The sequence below is a fragment of the Anser cygnoides genome, chromosome 6 (assembly GCF_040182565.1).
Source record: "Anser cygnoides isolate HZ-2024a breed goose chromosome 6, Taihu_goose_T2T_genome, whole genome shotgun sequence".
In the NCBI taxonomy this organism is placed as follows: domain Eukaryota; kingdom Metazoa; phylum Chordata; class Aves; order Anseriformes; family Anatidae; genus Anser; species Anser cygnoides.
In genome coordinates this window covers 16,917,797-16,939,476 of record NC_089878.1, presented here as the reverse complement: position 1 = coordinate 16,939,476, position 21,680 = coordinate 16,917,797, and the positions used below count along the sequence as shown (strand labels likewise).

Here is a 21,680-nt window from a genome sequence, read left to right as displayed (position 1 = left end):
TAAAATATCCTATGATAGGTAAACAAAGAAAACTATGAAGGAAGCAGCTTCTCTAACAAATAATTAAAATATTGCTGCCTTTACTTACATGCAGACTTTCTCCATTCATCGTTTTTCCTGGCAAGTGTAGAAATGAAGCAGATTAAACTGGAATGCCTTTTTACCATTTCACATTAAAAAAAAAAAAAAAGGATTATATGGACAGTTCACAGTCCACTTGTTCTTACTCCTCACAGCAGGAGAGTATAACCCATCCCCGAATGTTAAAATTAAAACCAACTCCTTTTTAATTGATGAATAACAATTGATTACTTGGTAATGACAAAACAATGGCATATACCATCCATTCGAAAGCACCATATATATGCTTTTTATTTTAGTTCATGTTATGCTGTTTAGATTTGATAACAAAGATTTGCTGACATACACTAACAGATTCCAAAATTATGTATTTCAGATTGGCTTCTTCAAAAGGCAATACAAACCGGTCACTCAGGACAAGAACGAAAGAGACAGCTGGAGTTTTACAAGTGGGAACAAAGACGACTAAGAGGGCAAGCAAATAAAAGGTCATTTTGAAATGAAGAATTAAGGTTTAGGTTAAGTCACAGAAGAAACACCAATGAAATGAAAACAGGTCGTGAGCTCACTTGCTCTTACAAAATACACTTTATTTTCTTGATCTGTATGGAAGACTACACCTTAATGTACAGTTATTTTTCTAATATGAAAATGGTAAAACAGTTTCAGTTTTGAAGTCTTAATAATATTTGAAATACCATATATATCCTATCTCTGGTTTCAAACATCAGAACACTAAAGATAAAGGGAAGAATAATTAGTTACAGAACGAAGAGTTCTTAGAAAGTAAAGTTTGACCAATCTTAGAAAATTGGATCTCAAACATAATAGCATGAATTATTCTATTCATTTTCAAGTTTCAATAATATTTTGTTTAGACATTTGAGAAGAAATCCCCCCTCATTTTGCTTTGACAATTTTACAAGGGTAAGGTAGCTTAAACCAATAAAAGGACCATAAGTAGAGTGCACAGATGTAGAAAACAGCTATCAGAAGCTCTCTTGGGCTTCTAAAGGTAACCTCATAAGCTTGGCTTCACAGACACAGCTGCAGTATTGCAGAGACTTAGACAGCCAGGCAAGCCAGAGCCAGGAAAGTCAAAGGTGGATTTAGAGCAGGGAATTTTGTGTGGTTACAGTACACAATCCTCTCTCAGCTGTAGAAAGAATAATGTATTGGAGATCATAATTTGTAGCCATTTTCAATGAGGTACTTACAAAAATGACAGAATGAGTTGTCCTTTCCTTAATTATCAGCTCCATGATGTTTTGGACTTCTGCAGTGAAATATTTCTATCTGAGGTTTGTTTGGTTTTTATAAGCAAATATTTATTTTTATTTATTTGAAGATTTTCTATACTTAGCATAGTAGTATTTAGTACTGTTATTCTTCCAGTATCTGAAAGACTTCACATGATAGAGAAACAGATGTACCCAAAACACTCCAAATGCCAACTGTACTGGGCCAAATGTTATCTTTCAATCCTCCACCTGAAAGCATTTAGTAAGTCATTTGGAGAGCTAGCTTAGGTTCTTGTGAAGTTTACAGATAAATACCATCCAAACTGGCATCCTCAGAAGCCACGCATCGGAAAGGCAAATGACGGAATAGAAACATGGTTCAAATCACTGCTCCGCTACTACAGAAAGTTTCTTCAGCTGGATAAGTTTGCACTGCCACCTAGCTTTGGTGAAATAAATAGTATAACCCAGGAAAAAAAAAAAGTGACTGCTCCCCAGTTCAACTGGACAATGTACCATGTCATCAATAGCTGGATCTATTGTAACAGCAGTATGCAATATGGCCTTTCTTGCCTTGTCTTTGAGTTTCTGAACTGCAAGGAGAAACAAACGTAACATGTACATACACTTTGAAGCTGCACCATCATATGGAAATTAGCCTGCAACTCAAAAGCAATACTTTGTGCCTTCAACAAGCAATTTTTCTAATGGAGTGTATTTGGTGCCATAAAAGCCAGATTGTCCACAGGTTCTAAAGGTATTGGGGACCATTTTGTAATTTCCTTTCACTTGATTTGATGCCAAAGTTGTGGTTCTAAAGTACGCTAAAGTAACTTCTCTCTTTAAAATCTTCGGCACATTAAGGACAAATGAATGTTTATGTATTTAAAAAGAAAATCAAAATAAAGTGTGAAGAATTAAGTATTTTCTTGCAAGTCTATGAAACGTATACAAAATGTTTATCTTCCGAATGGCTTTAGTGAATTTTTGCACTTTAACCAAAATATTTTTGAAGAGAAATTTGTTTGATATTACAGCATATAAATATACCTCAAATACTGGAAAAAGCATTAAAATTCTTTTTAGTACAAACAATGCAAAGAAACAAAACTAAAGCATCTATCTCTGAAATAGTTTACATAAGCCAGTAAATGTGATAATGTTGCCTTGGAATGTTTTCTATTCGGATTTGATTATTAATGTGGAAATGTTGGTTGCCTATTCTTAGCATATAAAGCAAAAATTCGATTAGCTGTTATAAACAAGACTGACAAAAAATGAATGTACAGGGTGCTGATGAAGGCAAGATTATAAAGCATCACTCAGTTTCACTTGAATAAAGAGGATCCCAACAAGTTAAGCACATGAATGCTGTTTTTTTTTGTTTTTGTTTTCAAATTTTGTTAATTTTCAATTGTGTAATAAAAGCAGTTAAATCTACTGCATGTAGTTGGAATATTTTTCTCAGACAGCTTTATGAAGTTTAGTTTGAATCGCCATGAATGTTAAAATATTTGATGCAATATAGTATCAATTATAGGAGCGTAACTGGAGACTACTCACTGTGACTTGGAGAACAGGTATCAACTGAAATGGGAGGCTCCACCTGGACGTCATGAACATCTTCTTCCCCATGAGGACAGCTTGGCTTTGGAGCAGGGGCTCAAAGAGATTGTGTCATCATCACCACCCTTGGAGGTTTTGAGACCAGACCGGATGAAAGCCCTGAACAACCAGGTCTGATCTCATAGCTGGACCACTTGGAGCAGGAGGTTGGGCTACAGCCCTGCTGAGGCCTCATTCAACCTGAAGGATGCTGTGACCCTGCTCTGTAGTCACTAACTCCAGTGCAGAGAAGAGAACTGTAGCTGCAAGGTTCTTTTAACAATTGCCTATGAAACAAGCATTTTATTGACGGATTGCAGCCTTTACTGCCAGCCAGGTTTGTCCACAGGAACTGTATGAGATTTCCAACAAGTAACAGCTTGTTCTTAGAACACAACTAACCATCTGCAATACTTCAGGAGCATCACATGTTCATCTAGCTTATTTATCACCAGTAGGAATTTTTCACAGGATTTAAAATCAAGTAAAATACAGATCCCATGTAAAGGCTTACACCCTGATTTAATAAAATCTTAAACAATTGGATTTCACATTATACTTAACTTCTTTCCAAACAAATAACTTCAAGCAACTTCTTCCAGACATGAGATAGCACAGCTTTCACACCGTTATGCATCAGCCTTTTTCTTAACAATTCACAGACAAGTGAACACAACTACATGCATTACCCCTGTGGCCCTGCAGACAGACAAACTCACCAGGCTGCTACTTTTCATCATCTCAAAGGAAAACAGTTTTCAGAAACAGTCTTAATTTGCATTCATCTCAAATAGTTGTAGTAAAGTTATCTAAAAAATCACTTATAAAAATATTACCAAAGTATTATAAAAATAGTTACCAAAATAACTCAGTTACCAAATAACTCATTTATCATAACTTTATTCTCAGCAACAAAAAAATATGCTTAATATCCCTCCAGTTCTCCAATATCTCCCTTCTGTATACATTAAATATTGTTAAATATTTATCTTGTACAAAGAGTAGTCTTTAAAATAACTTTCAAAGAAAAGCTGCGTAACTCATCAGCATATCCTCTTTTCCTTACTGTTTGACTAGAAAAAAACTTGAAAGCAAACATATTAAAGCAACATTAAAAGTGATACCTAGAAATGGAAATCCCTTATCAGAAATCCACATTTTGTCTGCATTTCTATATTTCCACTCACTAGTTCTATTTGAACTGAGTAACCCGACAACATGAACAGCAGCCTTAAAAATACCTCATATTATATTTATTGCAGAAGCTTGAACAATTTTAAAGAGAAAAATCACAGTTTGCATCTATTTTGATGGACATTTTTAGAACCCAAAATTTATAAAAGAAACCCATATAATCACTTTTCGTTTTTTCTTGTTAAGTCTAATAATGCTTCTTTAAATATATCTTGATAAAAAAATATATATAACTTGATAAAAATTTAAAGCCAGAAATACTATAAACATCCCTTTTGCTACAACTGAGTTCAATGAGTTCAAAACTGGGACTTTAGAAGGAAGTGCATACGGATAAGAAAAGGGCTCTAATACAGAATGTGCAGTGTGTCCCTTCTATATGCAACTGCATGTTGCTTTGGAACTCTCCAGGTCATCAGTGTTCACTCCATAGAGATTAATAAGTTGAGGATGCACCCTGTGAAGTGAGGAAATCAAACTATCAATTTTATCAGCTCTTGCAATGTTTTTTTTTGTTTGTTTTTTTTTTTTTTTTTTTTTGGAAAACAAGTATGCCTGAATTGCTATATGGAATAAAATTGGGTGAATTACATTTTGAGAATTCCTACAAGGTAACCTCTAAAAGTGTATATTATTTTCTCAGTCATCCTATAATATGATCAGCCTTTTATTTTACACATCAAACAATGTTACCTCAACTGATCCTTCAACTAATCCTGTGTACACTGCAGAAAAATGAGCTGCCTCTTATTTATTTCTACCGATAGTCCTATTTCCCCATGTATTAATATTCTTTTTTTGATCCTACATAGGGACACTATTCTCAAGCAGCACTATGTTTCCCACAATTGAACAACTGCATGTTTGCGTTAAGGTTGCAAACAGGGCTTTCCAAGCAGCAATCCTCATACCCAAACAAGCTCCTCCCAGGACTCACCAACCTTTACCTACATCTGTTCCCCTCAAAGAAACAGAAGGGTAAAGTAACTTGCAGAAAGGGAAGGAGAGGAGCTGGAAGGTGCTGAACCACAAGAAAGGAGAGGTCTTGAGGGCATAACAAACCTTTCCAGAGATAGGCACAAGGCAATATGGCAGAGCTCTAGCACAGTGTTAATACTACTCTTACAGTATTTACAATACCCCATTTTGGTGTCATTTGTATTTAATATACATATAAGATTACAGTACTAATCTATTATAGGTATACTGTCCATAATATAATACTTTGCCTTACCGAACATGAACTTCTGATGCTTCTTCCATTAAGTCCCCATCTATATTCCAAGGGTAATTTCCTTCTGCAGAAGTGGCATTCAAATATGTATTTTCTTTGGCATCAAGCCCACTTATACATCTTGGTTGCAGTTTTACTTCTTGAACTGTGTAGGTCTCAACAAAGGGAAAATTGAACTAAACCAAACACAAATCTATGTCAAACAAAGATGAAAGCTGTAGGTGATAGTTTAGCAACAAACTGGATTACTTGAAATTAAAAAGATTTCTTTGGGGGGGGGGATGTTCTTAAGTATATGAAAACACAACTCTAGCTTTGACCACTTGAGGTATTATATATTCTGGCTAACATTTATGGTTTAACACACTATTTTTATCCTAAATAGTGCCTCAGGAAAAAAAATAAAAATAAAAATAAAATTGTTCCATTTACATTCCTGTATCAGACTTGCTCAATTTACAGGTGAGGTGGTATATTTTTCACATGCCAAAATGGCATATGCTTTCAGAATACATGAAAGTAAAAGGAGATTTTTTCCTATCATCTGTTCATCATTGCCAGTAAACCCGCCCTCAATGAGGCCAGTCAGAATTCCAGTAAATGGTGATATTTAAAGACTTAATCTCTAATTTCTAACTATAATTTTTAACCATAAAAGCAAAGAAAAGCAAAGCCACCTTCCTCAAAGACTGTAGCTATGGCATAAGTGGAAAACACAAACTATTTCCTAAAGGCATCTGTTAGTGCTGTCACATGGAACTATCACCACCTCTCCTCCAAACTCTCTGACTGCTGGATAGCTATCTAATCCAAACCTACCTGTAAAAGTGAGTTCGCATAATCCTGAAACATTTGAGTGACTACAGGATGTTCAGACTATACACAGGGTATTTAGGACAACAGTAAGGCACTGTATTTCAATGCTTCATTTTTTCTTCCAAAATAGGACGACCATAATTTTGAAGTACAGTTCTACAAACATTCATAACTACATGGAACACATCTCTGCTAAGATTCATGTTCATAACTTGATGCTGCCAACATAACATTCAGTGATCTGCAGAAATTAAGGACTTCACCTATTTCTTACAGAGTTGCATGAAGCCCTCCCAGTCTGTATTCTTGATGTCTGTACTACACAAGATTTAAACACAGCATGCATTTCCTCTATTGTTCTGGAATTGCTTTACACCCATAAAACAACGGGTACAGCAAAAATACAATTTAAACCACAACAGATGGGCTGAAATAGGCTAATCGGTATTAGTCTAGTGATTTAAGAAAAAAAAATCAGATAAAAAGGGGGCTAATGTATTCTGACAGGAAGCTAAGTCTCCTTATGAGGATGCTAACATTAACTCTTACAGCATGTCTATCTTCACGATTAACTGTTCTTTTATAATCACCAAAAAGAAATCAACAGTACCTGATTTTTTACACTGGCATATCTTTTCAGGTGTTTTATAAACTCAGTTCGAGAAGTATTTTGTACAACAATAAGAGCCATGCTTCCATTGTTCAACCTGAAAAGCAGAAAGACTTAATTCCCAGAAATAAATTGATTATCAGACGTTTAATAGGCTCTTCAAAAGCCTAGGAGCAAGAGCAAATTAATAGAATAGTCATAATTAAAAAATAAATACTTTTTTGCCAAAACAGAACAAAAAACATACCGCTATAGATCAATTAAAATGTTGCAACTGAGGTTATTTAGCATCTCTATAACATACACTGTACTAATAAAATTCTATTTCCTTATCAATATATACAATTTATTGGACATAATGCATATTATTTTAAAAAACAAACACTGCTTTTCTACTTAACAGTAGAATTCTTAAAAATCACAGATTTATCTTTACATTTTTCACTCCAATGAAGAATAACGATCACCATGAATGTTGTGAGGCAGAGATATGCCAAGTAGCTGTTCCCTTTGACACGTGCAAGCACATTCCTGTTATATGACCCAGTGCAGATGGACTCACTCACCTCCTCCGTTAGCACTCAGGCTACCCTAACAAAGATCCTGTTCTCCAACTAGAATCTCTTAGAAATTGTCTGTAAAGTTCTATTTACATGTTTCACATTGAACAGAATTAAAAAACTGAAAGGAATTTTGTGGAAAAGGGTCGTTGTACACTAGAGGTTAATCAAGAAGAGACCATAACTACAGCCTTCTCTTACTCAATGGTACAAGGTATCCAACTGCATTGATATTTAGCATCTTTGAGAATCTGGGTCAGACAATGAGCTAGTATTATTTCACAGACTCCGTAATGCAACTGTACCTTGTCACAGGCTAACAACCTGAATCTCAACACAACCATTCCTAAGTCTCATTGAAGTTATGGAAACAAACCAACTTTTAACAAGCCTATCTGATGAACATGCCAATCACTGTTGAGATTGTACTTCATATAGCAATTATGTATTTCATATCTTCTGAATATATATATTTATTTATTCAGCAGGTACGCTTGGTAAAAAGGCTAAGAATGTTTCAAAAAAATTATTTCAGCCTACTACTTCATGTCTCCCCACTCATAGGCCCCTGACTCATTGACAACTACAACTGGAATGTTTTCAGACTGCAACACAGCTCCACCTAGAAAGATAATTTTTATATAACCATTCAGCAAGCCACTCTGCACAGCACTAGTTTACTGATTTAGAAAACAGCAATGGTGGAATTGAAAAAGTCGTCTCTTATCATATTTGTTACCGGAAGAGACATAGCAGGTTACTGGGCAATGCATTCTGCTTTTTGGCCTTGTATTTCCTGAGATGACTAAAAATTCTCATTAATTCTTTTGAAAGTCCAAACTACAATGACGCATAATACACTGTGAGACACAAACAACCTACATGGCTCATATAGTTCAGACAGTTCTTTACATTTCTGTAAATTTAGGGTAGGATAAGTAGAGTTCCATGCAGTAGTCAAAGCATTCATACTGCTTCAAATGTCTTCACATGGCAAAAAGCTCTCAGGGAAAAAATAAGACAGAGTGAAGAAATATAGCTGAATTTAGCTGATGCTGCCTGAGTTTAGCTGCTTTAGCTGATAACGGGTCTTGCACCTCCAATAATTTGTGCAACATTTGTTTCCTGTGCTGGAAAGCTTTACAGTCAAGATATTATTCTCTATGAGGAATAATTTACGTGTCTGAAGCACCAACTCTTCCTACCCTACCAGCTGACTGCACTCCTAAGATTATTTTTAAGAGTGTAAAAAAGGATTTCCTTATATATAAAAACAGGGGGATCCACTGAACAACTATAGGAGAAACAGACTCATTCAAAGCTGCAATAATTGCATGGAGTTGCCATAAAATTCCTCATCACTGAGAAGGAGGTGCCAGAACAGATGGAAAGAGAAAGCAAAGCTTAAAAAGACTATTCATTTCAAGACTGTTCAAACCTATTCAGGAAAAGGATTTTCACCAAGAGGGTGGTCAGGCACTGGAACAGGGCAGGGAAGTGGTCACGGCACTGAGCCTGATGGAGTTCAAGAAGCATTTGGACAACACTCTCAGACACATGGTCTGATTTTTGGGTGGTCCTTTGGGGACCCAGGAGTTGGACTTCATGATTTTTACGGGTCCCTTCCAACTCGGATATTCTATGATTCTATGAATTCTTGTAAGAATTTTTCTACTGACTGTAACAGAGTAAATGCTGAACAAAGTTCCTTAGAGGGGAAAATAATACAGCACTATCTTGAGGCATATGCACCTCTGCAGGACTCCTGTAGCACAGAAAACTTCCAAAGAAGAGCTCCATCAAAACCACTTGTTTCTACATTGTTTTCAATAGATCAAATCCTACCAGATCATTAAGTAATTTCAAAGAGAAATACCTGATCAGTTCTAACGCATGTATATTTTCACTTAAGATAATCAAATGAAACAAACCACACATTCCATAATCTTTTATGAGTGGTTTTACATATAAAGTTTCTGAATATATAAGAAAATTTTCTGAATTCTTATGTGAGGGAGTGTGTTGTATTTCATGTACATGTATTTTCATGTTCATGAAGTTCGTACTTGCTATTCTGCTTATCATCCGCTGAAAACATCAGCTGCAAAGATTTATCACCTGATAGCTGTTTGATCACCACAAAGCATGCTCTCAACAATAAGCTGAGGCAAAATGAATCAATGTCAACAACCAGATTACATACTCATTTGTTTTCCAAAACCCTACATGTAAAGCTGCATTTCCCAAATTTGGCAAAATTAAGGCAGAATACATGTGTGAATTTCAGTTCTTCTTGACAGCAGAAAGACTCATACTTCGTTTTTTCCTGGCTGTAAAGCAAAAGATGAATGGCACCTTTATATTGGAAAAAGTAAAATAAAATCCAAGAATGAAGTTTCTACATATAGCCAGAACCTATGACAGATGACTACTGCTTAAGTCGGACTTGCCAACTAATTTAATCACAGCAATTATCCACTCATTATTCTAGTTAGACTACTTGACCTTATTTGCCTGATCCAAAAACTGATTACAATTTCTGGGATTATCGAGTCTGCCGCAGTCCATGCTCCCTCCCCCATTCCAGAGGGTCTAGACTACCTAAACACACACTTGTATTCTCAGAAAAGCCAAGGTCTTAAGGTAAGATGTCAGAATTTATAGACATGACTAATTCTCTAAACCTCTACTGACCTCGTATTAGGTGCCAAGCCTCTTGGTGCCATTGAACACAGACAAGGGATTGCCATAATGCTCACATTCAGGAAGTGACCCTGAATTTTGTGCCATTGATCCTTGCTACCTAAATATAACAGAGCAATTCTATATTAACTCAGTTTAACCAGTCACAGTTCATTTTTACATAATAATAAAAGATAAGGCTCACCTTTTTTTTTGTTTTTCCCTTTCTTCTTTCTGAAAGGGTGAAAACATGTAGGTAAAATAATTTCAAGTAAATTCAGAACATATATATAAACAATATTAGTTTAGAAAAAAAAACAAGATCTCAATGGAGGAAAGTATTAATGGAACTGAATAACAGAGGAATATTTAGAGAAAGACTGCTTTGCATTAAGTCCTCTGTAGTCTCATAAACAGGGACCATTTTACAAAATATGAAAGTATACAGTTGTCAAAATGAATATTTTTTTAAGATACTGTTTTACCCAATGTACAAATTTGAACAAAGAAAAGGATTTGTACTTTTTTTTAATCTTCAAAGATGCACATTTTTGTACATTTTGTATTGTTTGACTCAGTTTTGCTTACCTGTCATTTTCATGAGAGTCTTCCTGTGGAATTTGTAGAGGTAGAAATGACAATTCACATTCCTCTGGCCTGGGAAAACAGTGACATTTATTGTTGCGTAATCCAATATTCTGACTGCTAGACAAACTTTTATTCAGTTAAAATGTTTAAGATGTTGAATATAATGAATTTAGCATCTCTAACAGATAATAAGATAGCTAAACTACTGTTGTCTATATTTTACCACATTAATTACTGGATTATCCTCAAGAAAAATAGGAATATTAGAAAAATATAACAACTTATGGTATACTTGAGATCTGCCAGTGTTTTGATAAAAGCAAAATCCTTCCGCTGATTGGAGGGCATCCAACGGTGCTTTTCAGCCAAAGCTAGAGTCCTTGCACCAAAACCAAACATAGCCGAGAACCCAAAACGCAAAAGCTTGCTTGGAGTACTGAAAGTACAGACATCTACTGGTTGAATATGACCTAAGATTTCAAAGACAAAGATCAGAAATTACAAATAACATCTGTATTTTAACTGAATACAACTTACCATTTCCTATCCAGCTAACTTAACTGAGAGAAAGAACTCTAGACTCTTATCTTCTTAGGAAGTCAAGTTTTACTAATGAAAACTGAAATCAATTTAGATACAATCAAAACTGTAAAAGTACTCAATTCAGAGAACAATGTTCAGATGTTTCAAAATGTTAAAATTGTTATTGCAAAAATCCAGCCAATCCATCAGGCTGCACATGGTCTGGCATTCAATTACTCTACAGCTTTTCAGAAATCAGTATCAGAGAAAATGTAATGTTGCTACATAAACACATTTGAAACTTATATTTAAGAGATACTGAAACTCCTCTAGTACAATGTTTAATCATTATAAATATTTGGTGAAAAGGCTGCAAATGTTGGCGGGGCTTTGAGCACCCTGGTGTAGTGTAAGGTGTCCCTGCCCATGACAGGGGAGTTGGAATTAGATGATTTTTAAGATCCTTTCCAACCCAAACCATTCTATGATTCCATGAATTGTTTTTAAAGTTAGAGAATTTAGATACCTAATCCCGTTCAAGACAGGGTACATAGTTTTTTTCTGCAATAGAACCTGTGGTTTCCAGTAGATTGAGTGTCTGATTTAAAAAGACAGGTTCAGATTTTGCATGTAAATTTATGTATTGCTATCTAAACAACATAGCAAAGAGTTCCACTGCTGACTGCAAAGGTATGAAAAACAAACATTCAGGCTGAAACTTCCTTCCCCATTGTTCTCTGTTTTTTTATTAAAACAACAACAAAAAAAAAGTGCCCTAAAGAAAAAACGCTTTAGGAAGAATATTATCATCGCTCAACTAAGCATTTCATACTTTCTAAGTCCTGAAAACAAGGTTTCCACTGGCAACTTAGTTTTTCCTTTTAGCATAATTGCATTTTCACATTCAAAAACCTCTTTGTTGTGCAGACTGAATGGCAAGTAATACAGCTTTTCTACTTAATAAAGCTTTCTTATGGAAACTGTTCGTTTTTAAAAGAAATGCACACAGAGCTAAATGATAATTTCTTAGAAATATGACAATACTTCCCTGAAAAGTTCAATCCTAATCACTTTGTCAAGCAGAAAGTATTGCATAGCTTCCTATTGTCAGCGGCAGGTACATTAAATTAAAGTAAGCAGATGAATATGCAACCAATCATTGCATAACATACAGAGTAACAGTTCACACAATCAAGTCTGGAAAAGGTTACTTTTTGCATTACAAGAACATTACCAATAGGACACAAATGCCAAAATCAGACATTATTCCATGGCAGATCTTTGTTAACAGAAGATGAGGTCCAGAACCATTGTTACTGAGCTATATGCAAAAAACTTTCCACATAGGTATACAGGTACTTTCTAATACCCTGTAAATCAGGATAAAGTCATTTGGGTTTAAAACTCTTACAATCTAGTTTACAGCGCTATAGTATAACACCACGTGCTTATTAAACACCTGGTTAAGGCAAACTTCTAAATGCTTCTTTCTTATTTAAAAGCTGATAAAATGTATGTAAAAGTACTTACCCATTACAATGTGCAGCGTTGCAGTCACTGCATGTTTAATACCATAGAGAGTGTGGGCCAAAATATTAGTAGTACCTGTAAAAGTAAACACAAACTATTGTAAAAATAAGAAAGATATATTGAGGATGACAAGAAATATATATTATAATTGCATTAAAAAAAAAAAAAAGTCCCTCCTCCCAATTGTTTAGTCTTGGTAACAGCGAAAATGATAAATAGTACAAATTAAAAGCATAAAAATTTCCAGAGGTCTACAAAATCCTCTCTGCAAATTCTTTGATAAGTGCCATAAAAAAACAAAGGAGGGGAGGGAAAGAGTTTAGTAAATATTGCTTTTTTAGATTTTAACCAATCCCCCTTTAAAAATGTCTTGTTTTATACCGAAGTGCAATACTGAGGAAGTATAATAGAAGGCAGATTATCTAACAGGATACATTTGCGAAATGTTTTTCCAAGTTGGAAAAAGAATAGAATGCCCTGCCAGTATAAAACAGCAAGTTTCCCAGAATAAATAAATAAATAAAATCTGCAAGATCTAGTCAAAGATAGCTAGCCGCTTTTCCCCTTGCAGACTACCTCTTAGGTTCTTAGAAGCACCCGTGAATATGGTTGATTATAGCGTGTCAATTTTACATATGAGAACAACACTAATGATTGAAAAACAGCTTTAACTTGGCCAAGTAGCAGGGCCACAGGATCCACTTTTGCACAAACAGAACACCAAGGCCTGCCGCCAAGCAGACAGGATAGAGCACTGAGTAAGGCATGAATAATTTGATAACACATTAATTAAAACTACAAAAATTACAAATGAACAATTTAGAACCTAACATTCCATAAAGGAATGAGTTTACTTACTCAGATTTTCAAATCATTTTCTTGTTGCTTGAATAATTTAATATGTTACAGCAGCAGTAGACAATTCTGGATGATAAATTTGCCTTAAGTTTTATGGATGCATTTAAACTTTGTCAAAAGTAGGGGGGAGGAGGAGAGAAAATCAAGGAAGGGAAGAGACCATTACATTTCAAACAAGAGGCACTCAAATAAGCACTTTAAAAGTATCCTGTACCAGACTGAAAATCTATGCCAGTCTCAAAACTCTGCAATCTTTGATGTCCCATTAGTGGTAGAAAACAACAGTAAATATGGAAACATTGATGTGCACAGTTACATAGCTGTAAAGGCATCTTGTTTTTCTTATGCAGCACTACATGCTTTGATTTCTTTTCCAGTGATTTGTAAAATAACTATGAATTTTATCTCAGTATCTCACAGGGTACCTGTTACCTCCCTCAGGTCACTAGAGTCTCTGAAAGCAATTCAGAGCCTCATGGAAAGCCTTCACAACCTCAGAGAGAGAAGCTCTGAGTGAGGGCCTCCAGGCTCCTGTTATGTAAAGGAAATAAGCGAGGTACATCTCTCAGGATAACAGACATAAAACATTCTTTGAAATTTACATCTTCAGTGGTACACGGAAGAAATCAGATTACATGCAGTTTGATTCTTTGAACAACTCAAACAGAAATGCAATTTAATTCACATATTTCTCAGAATTTTACAGTGACTATACCATTAAGTTTACTTCCCCTTTTCCTAATTAAAAAAAAAAAAAAGGAATTTAAATAAGAAGATTTGGCTTACGAAGTACTTTGAGAGATGGATAAACTCCAAAAGCTAAATGCAAATTTTTGCTTTTTTAGTCCAAAAGAAAGTTTCTTTAGATACACTAACAGGAAGTTCAGTTTATTATGTATTTCTATGTCACTGAAGATCAAGACAGTAAAAGAGTACAGGGTGGAATAAAATTCTGAAGATCACACTTGGTATCTCTTAAACCTGGAATTCCTCATTTAAGGAAAAGTAATTCATCAATACAGATGGCAGCAAGATAACAAATGGTCAGGGCTGAAATCAATACCAATCTTCATGCTGACTTTAATGAGAGCTAAATCACATCCCTACTAAACAGGATAGCACAAGTAATTGCACCCTTCTCTTAAATCTGTGGAGCTCATTAACATTTGCAGAAGAACAAAACGCTGTCCTGTCCCGACTCCCAAGAAATAAGTTCTGCCTGTGTTCAGAAATGTAAGTACTGCATCCAGATGAGCCCTTCAAGTTTCAGATCCAGGACCAGCACAGTAATATTGCAGTAGCAAGCACCACCACTTTCTTCAGAAAAAACTCTTAATAGATGCCTAACAGCATCTTGACCTCAATGATGACTGAATCATCCATCTCATTATCTGTGTCCTGTACAAACAGGATGCCACAAAGAAAGCTTATAAACAACAAGGCCATAACAATAAAAGTCATCATTTAAAAAAAAAAAAAAAAAAAAAAGCTAGAATACAAGCTTTCAATCTTTGCTGACTTAAATGGTGATTCAATAATCATGACTTTAATGCCATCATTCATCTTTCCAAGTCAACAAACTTCTTCCAACCTTTCCTGCCCTAGGCAAGCTTGGAATATTATTTACCAATAACAAGATGGTTCCCCTGACCACTGTTGTATTACACTACAGAGACTAATAACCTTCTTTGATGCTCATGTATGGGCTTTGCACTCCTCACAAATTAGTGAGGGTCACATTTTTAGATCTCGACCCAACTACTCAATTTACTGTAAACCAGCAGAAAGAGGTTTCAGCCGTACAACTCCAGCATCTCAGTCACCAGCTTTTTTTTTTTTTTTTTACACAGAAACAAGATTTTATTATTCCAAAACCATAATTCTGCTCAAAATACTCACCCAGTTTCCTGACATTACAAACAACTTCCTACAACACTCTTCCTACGAAACGCACAAAAGCGTCACAGTAAGGACAAAGTGTCTGCAGGTCATGTAAAGCATGACTGATGAAGGTAGCAAACAAAAATTGTAGGGAAAAAAATTGTCCTTGGAAGTGCAAGCACTTCTGCAGTACAATTAACTTAATTAACCAGACAACATGAATATTCATAAGGCTGTTAATGTCTCCCCCATCCAAACAGATAAATGTGATGTAATGACTTCCTAGTCAAGCATAGCTAAAATTCTGATGAAAACTGCACCAACATTTTGGTTCTTTGCCTGAAATATCGCAGAAATTAACAGTCCCTCAGTAATATTTTATTTTCCGAATTAATTGGAAATCATGAATTTATTTAAATGAACCATTTAGGACTAAAAGGCTCGCAGTCATCAGATACAGATTGTCTCTTGTTCTATAACAACTGGATTGCTTTTTTAATGCCCTTCCAGTTCCCCCTCCCCTGCCTCTGATTCCCCCTCCATACAGTTCCTTAGCAGTAGTTCCCATAGCAACAAACACTCTTGCTATGGCCAGCAGTACCTCTGCAGGCTTCCCCACATCTCATCCATTTGATTTTGACCAGAATAAGGCAGCTCGGTCCGCTACCTCAGTGGAGGATTTTAGTAAAAATGCGCTCTCCCTTCAGACCTTTCTGTCCAGGAGGTGAGAGTTTCAAAAGTAGTTCCTCCCCATCAAGTGGTCTGAAACTTCAAAATGCTGCTCTAACTACTAATAAGAGTGGCCCAAACCAGATTTTAATCCATTCAAGGCATGCAATCCCATAACATGGTTTCTATTCTTAGTCAGCTAGAAAATCTTCATGATTTGGTTCAATAGATTTATGGGGATGGAAAGATTAACTGACCATTAAGGTACATCTTCTTCATGTACACAAGTATCACACTTACCTATTTCCTAACTACTTTTTGAAATGTCAACAAGTATTGAAATAAAGTAAGTTTCAGAACATTTTTAGGAAACTTCTCATACTATCATTATATAAATTGGTCTCAGACTCTTTCAAGGAAGTCTATTGCCATGGAAGTCAACACGTTATTCTTTTACGTCTACATATCCCTTTTGATTATGGCACTCATCTGTTGACAAACTGAAGAAAATAAGCACTAACGATGATGCACAGTGACCTGAGCACAGACAGAGAGCATGGAGTGAAGAGCTGGAGAGATTCCCATCTCACCACCGTCAAGACCTTCACAGCACCTGAATTAACAAGTGATGGTCAAATTGCTGATATAAAATTTATTTGCTTCATTTTTGAGATCATTGCATCTTTTCCCAAGACATTTTCAAGTTTGCTTTTTGTGTTTTTTTTTAAACTTGAAAAAAAGCTTGTAAAATCTTGCATTTTTAGAAGCCACCATTTTAGAAGCTAGTTTTAATGCTGCTTTCAGAAGTGCAAAGTAAGGCACTTAAAACATGCTTGCTCTATCTGGAAGTGACTTGCTCCCTTTTTAGTAAAAAGATGAAAAGAACAATTTGCTGTTCACCTGGCTGCAGGGCTTTTTTCCTTACTAGTTATAAACATCTGAGAAATTGCAACAACAGTCACATCAACAGCCACACCACAGGGTACTTTCCACGCAAAAATACTGCTCCTCTTTCAAATGGAAGATACCAGTGCAGTATCAGCCTTGCCTGTACTAATTCTAGCTGGTCCAAGTAATACTGAAAAGGGAAAATCGGAAATGTTGGAGGAGAAGGAAAAAAAAAAAAACACACAAGATTTAAGTACAAGTAAAGAAAGGAGCAAGAGTATTTTTCAAAAGAAAAGCATATATTTTATGAATTTTCAGATCTATAGAAATAAAGAAGAGATACGCAGTTTTGAGTGCACAGTATTTTTTTAATACCATCTGAAAAATGTATTCATAGCACACCATTTAAAAATAGACTGTAAGCATGAATCCAAATGAGAATCTGCCAAGAAAACTAGAGTGAGAAGCAAAATCACCATGGCTTATATTAAAGACATTCTAGAAAATAAAGTTTACATTTGGTATCATTTCTGTTGGCAAATAAGGGCAAAATGTGATCTTTGCATGGATCAACTGAAGATGATTTTAGTTTTATTCTCCCAGAGCTACTTCCTTTAGGCAAAGAGCTCATCTGTGCCATTACTATAAATTATCATAATGATTTAAAATCTAGTCATTTGTAATCAATCTAAATCACTAATTTAGGTCATTTATTCAATAGTTCCCTTAAGTAACTGAAGCTTTAGCACCAAGAACTGCCTTCAGTAGCCAGAACTATAAAACACGCCAGAGGGACTTAAAACAGATGACTGACAAAATGTAACAGTACTGTTTAGCCTCACCTGCTGGTATTACTCCAAGAGGGACTGATGCTCTGACAGGCGCTGGTATATAGTCTGTACCTTTTCCAGCATCTATCTGGGCTTTAAGTAGCAGACCATGAGCAACTTCACTGACAGATCCATCTCCACCGACACAAACTACCCTATTACAAAACAAAAATGCAAAAGCTGTTTCATAACTGAGCAAACAAGGACAGCACAGCTACCACACCCCATCTACATAACAGCACTGCAAGTAGCTAAAAACTATTCTTTCTTAAGGACTTGTTGGGGCTCTACTGCCAGATCAGCGAATATTAACTAGTAAGATATAAGAATCCCTATTTCTGCTTCCTTCTATCCAAGTAGTAACAATTGTGTTTAACAGCTTATAAATTACAACTTCACCTTATCACAAGTTACGTGAGCGCACCGGAGCCACAGAACCGAACAGGCACAGGAATTAAGCACGTGCTCAAGTGCTTCAGTGGAGAAGTTCTTCGAACCTTTCGGTACTGACCCACACAAGCATTCTCCTGCTTTTTAATTACCATTATAATAACAACTCACCAAATATTACAATAAAACTAAAAATACTTGAAAACAGTTAATCCCAGATACTATGCAGGCAGTTGAGGGATTTAGGAAGGTATAAAACCCTAGTACCAGCAATCCTTTGCATGAAGGTACTTAATCACTGCTTCTGGAGCATGTAATTAAACTCCCACCTGCTGTGGCTATAGAGAGGAATGCATTTGTCTGTAAAAGCTCAGTTACAGCAAGTGTCTTTTTTGTTCTTGTTGTTATTTTTAGTTTTATTTAAGTAACTTAGAATTTGATTCTCCCAATCTGTATAATTGAAAGTTAGAGGTTATTAACATACACATTTTAAAGATAAAAATGGTAATAGTATACTCCAAACCTTTAAAATATAGGTAAGTCAGGTTTACTTTAGGAGGCACTTACTTAAAGTAACCATTTCTTTCATACATCTATATGAATGCAGTTGTGAAACTGTCCGATAATTCAACCACAGAAACACAGTAAGCTTAAAAAAAAAAAAAAGTGTTTCTAAATGTTTAAATTCAACTATCACAGGTTCTGTCTATTTTTTAATTACTAAACTCTTGGGAATATTGCCACTTCCTTCTAGCTAAACACTGCTGAAAGAAAGAAAGAAAGAAAGAAACATTGGATCCCATTCTCTTCCTGCTTATAATCAGGAATCATCATCTGTGTGTTTTTTTTTTTTTACCTCATTTTTGGTTTAGTTCTTGTTTTATACCTAGGCTTAAATATCTCTGCCACAGCAACAAAAACATGATAAACTGTACACCTAGAGGGACTTAGATGTGGATGCTGGATATTAATACTTTTTAAAACAGATATATATTCTTCTAATTTTGGGGGGCTGTATTTGTTGTTGTTATACACAGATGAATAATCCACAAAATAACAACAACAAAAATATGCAAACTTTTTTTTTTTTTATTAATTTAACATTAATCATCAGGAGTTGCCTTTTTGGCCAGAAGTAAGAGATACCATCAGGCACCAGGGATTCCAGACCTAATCAGCAAGAACCTGCTATGCATAAGGAGTAGAAAGCCTTGAGCAAACAGATTTAACTAAGACCATGAAGAAGCCTTCTTAGAGGAAAAAACATCTGTCTAGCCATCAGACACAAGTTTCTTAATCAACTGTTCCCTAAAGTCTGACTAACCCAAGCTACTTTAAACAAAATCCATAATAGTGTAGGCCCCTAATTAGGGAAGAAATACCTGTATATACCTCGCATATTTCTGTAACTGTACAAACAAGAGAATGCAGCTCAGAGGCATCACAAATGCACTCTATTTCTCACCACAGCTTGGCCCCAAGGCAGGGGAAAAGCACATTGCCAACGTGGGTAATTTCTTATGTCAGTAAGAAAAAAAAAAGGGGGAAGAGCAAAAGAGTTGAAGTATACAAGATGCAGCATGACATGTCTATGATCTTGCAAAACATAATGGGAGCTGGAGAAATCAGAGAAAATAAATGAAATAGAAGCCAGACAAAAACAGATTTGACAAAGAATTAAAACACAGCAGTATTGCTTACAGAAAGCACCAAGATACAAATACAAAGAACTTCCAACACCCTACTGGCAAGTTGAAAGCTTCTAATTTATTTCATATACTGTTTAACATGCAGGAAATATAACTCTTTTGGAAAGACAACATTAACATAACTCTTCTGGAAAGAAATTCAAGATCAGAAGTTGTATTTTACTGTACTTTTTACCTACTGTAATGAATAAAAACCTGTTCTGTCTTGGAGGTAGGGAAGCACTGTTCTCCTGTTTACATTGTAAACAGGGAACTGAGGGACAGATACAGTAGCTGACTTGAACAAAACTGGACAGGAAGCCAGGGCACAACTGAAAAGAACTGGAATCTGCCAAGTCACAAACAACAGTGCACAGTATACAAGTAAAACTTCTCAAGACTCACTGGAAATAGTGAAGTGACACCATGTCAGGTGGCTACTAGAATTGCTAAAAGGGTGTTTTTTCATCTGTAGTATGATTTCATGGCTATGGAGTTAATTTTCAATTCAAAACAGATCCCATACATTTTCTGGTTTAATTTTCAATAAACTAGAATTATAATTAAAATTTTATTTGGGAAACACCAAAGCGTTTTCTTGAATAACCCATCAAGATATCTCCAGCTACATCAGTTGAAAAAATTACCCTTGCAATTCATTTTCCCTACAACCTCGCATCAAAAAAGCATCCCAAGTTAGATATTGAATAGGATGCTCTTATTGTGCTTTACTGAATGAGTACATGGGTGGAAGCCAGGCTTTTGGGGAAGTTATAAAAGTTTTTTCAAACACTTCAGAAATTTCATTTTTACTCATAACCTCTGTTAATAAAATCTACTTAATTTCCACACAAGAGGAAGGAAAAAAAAAAAACAAACACCTACAAGCCAAAAGCAAACACTTGAACAACCAACTTAGAAAGGATGGGGATCTTTTCACCAAAAAAACATCCAGTCACCATGGTATTTTCTTCCAGCTTCTTCTGTTCCTACTTCCCTTTGTATCTGGCTACTAGAGAGATGCCTCACACAAGTACTCCAGTAACTGCACCCAATGATCACAGACAAAACAATAAAATATGGTTCAGAGCAGAAGGGGTTTGTGCAAGAGAATACCTGATAGGCTTTTCCTTTTTGCCTTCATATCTGCTTCCCAGGACAAACTGGTTCCCCAACCATCACCCCAAAAGGCAGTTATTAGATTGAAATAAATTATCCTCAAAATTTGAAATACCTAAAATACATCTTCTGATAAATTTTCTCACGTATCTCTGTGAGTTTCTAGAACTACTAAAAATTGAATCAGCCTATAAAACACTTAAGCCTTGTTGTGTAGCTCACTGCATATTCTGATAACAGCTCTGAGAAATGCTGTTAGACTTCCACAGCACACAAACCTATTCCAATTTATTCCAATTCCAACTGAATATGCTCCTGTAAATGTAAAAATAACTAAGATTGCAGTATTAATCTACACAACTGCAAGGTTTTTAAAAATGATTGAACAAAAATTTTCATTCTTGACTTCAAATAAGCTTGAATGATTTAATTTTAGAATTTTTAATGGGAACAAAAAAAAAACAAACAAAAAACCATTCAGGTAACTTTTATATAAAATGTTCTCCTTAAGAGGCATTTGAATGGATAGAGTGAAATAAAAAGCACTTGCTTCATTCTTGCAAATACAGAATGAAGTCTTCATGAAATGTATTTAAGAAAGCTTTATGGTTATTTACCATTATTTATCAGTCTAATATACATAATTTTTTCAGTAAGTAATAAAAAAATAAAGCACCTAATTAGAATTGATTTT

General features: G+C 35.3%; 2 protein-coding genes across 7 annotated transcripts in view; one reads left to right on the top strand and one right to left on the bottom strand.

Moving 5' to 3' along the window:
- Positions 1-3,473, top strand: part of ITGA4 (integrin subunit alpha 4) — a 38,478-nt gene extending 35,005 nt beyond the window's left edge. For both annotated transcript variants that reach the window (XM_066999978.1, XM_066999979.1), the window contains one exon: positions 458-3,473. In XM_066999978.1, the coding sequence (XP_066856079.1) occupies positions 458-550 (93 nt within the window). In that variant the 3' untranslated portion in view covers positions 551-3,473. The remainder of the gene's footprint in view (positions 1-457) is intronic.
- Positions 3,474-3,811: 338 nt separating this feature from the next.
- CERKL (ceramide kinase like) overlaps positions 3,812-21,680 on the bottom strand; it is a 57,262-nt gene continuing 39,393 nt past the window's right edge. For 3 of the 5 annotated variants that reach the window (XM_066999983.1, XM_048061472.2, XM_013171630.3), the window contains exons 5-13: positions 17,802-17,944; positions 12,664-12,738; positions 10,904-11,081; positions 10,612-10,680; positions 10,229-10,257; positions 10,036-10,144; positions 6,782-6,878; positions 5,356-5,531; positions 3,812-4,578 (exon numbers count right to left, since the gene is read on the bottom strand). In XM_066999983.1, the coding sequence (XP_066856084.1) occupies positions 4,497-4,578; positions 5,356-5,531; positions 6,782-6,878; positions 10,036-10,144; positions 10,229-10,257; positions 10,612-10,680; positions 10,904-11,081; positions 12,664-12,738; positions 17,802-17,944 (958 nt within the window). In that variant the 3' untranslated portion in view covers positions 3,812-4,496. Of the gene's footprint in view, positions 4,579-5,355; positions 5,549-6,781; positions 6,879-6,899; positions 9,672-10,035; positions 10,145-10,228; positions 10,258-10,611; positions 10,681-10,903; positions 11,082-12,663; positions 12,739-17,801; positions 17,945-21,680 lie in introns of those variants that run through there. The other 2 variants (XM_066999981.1, XM_066999982.1) reach the window with 2 other exon arrangements.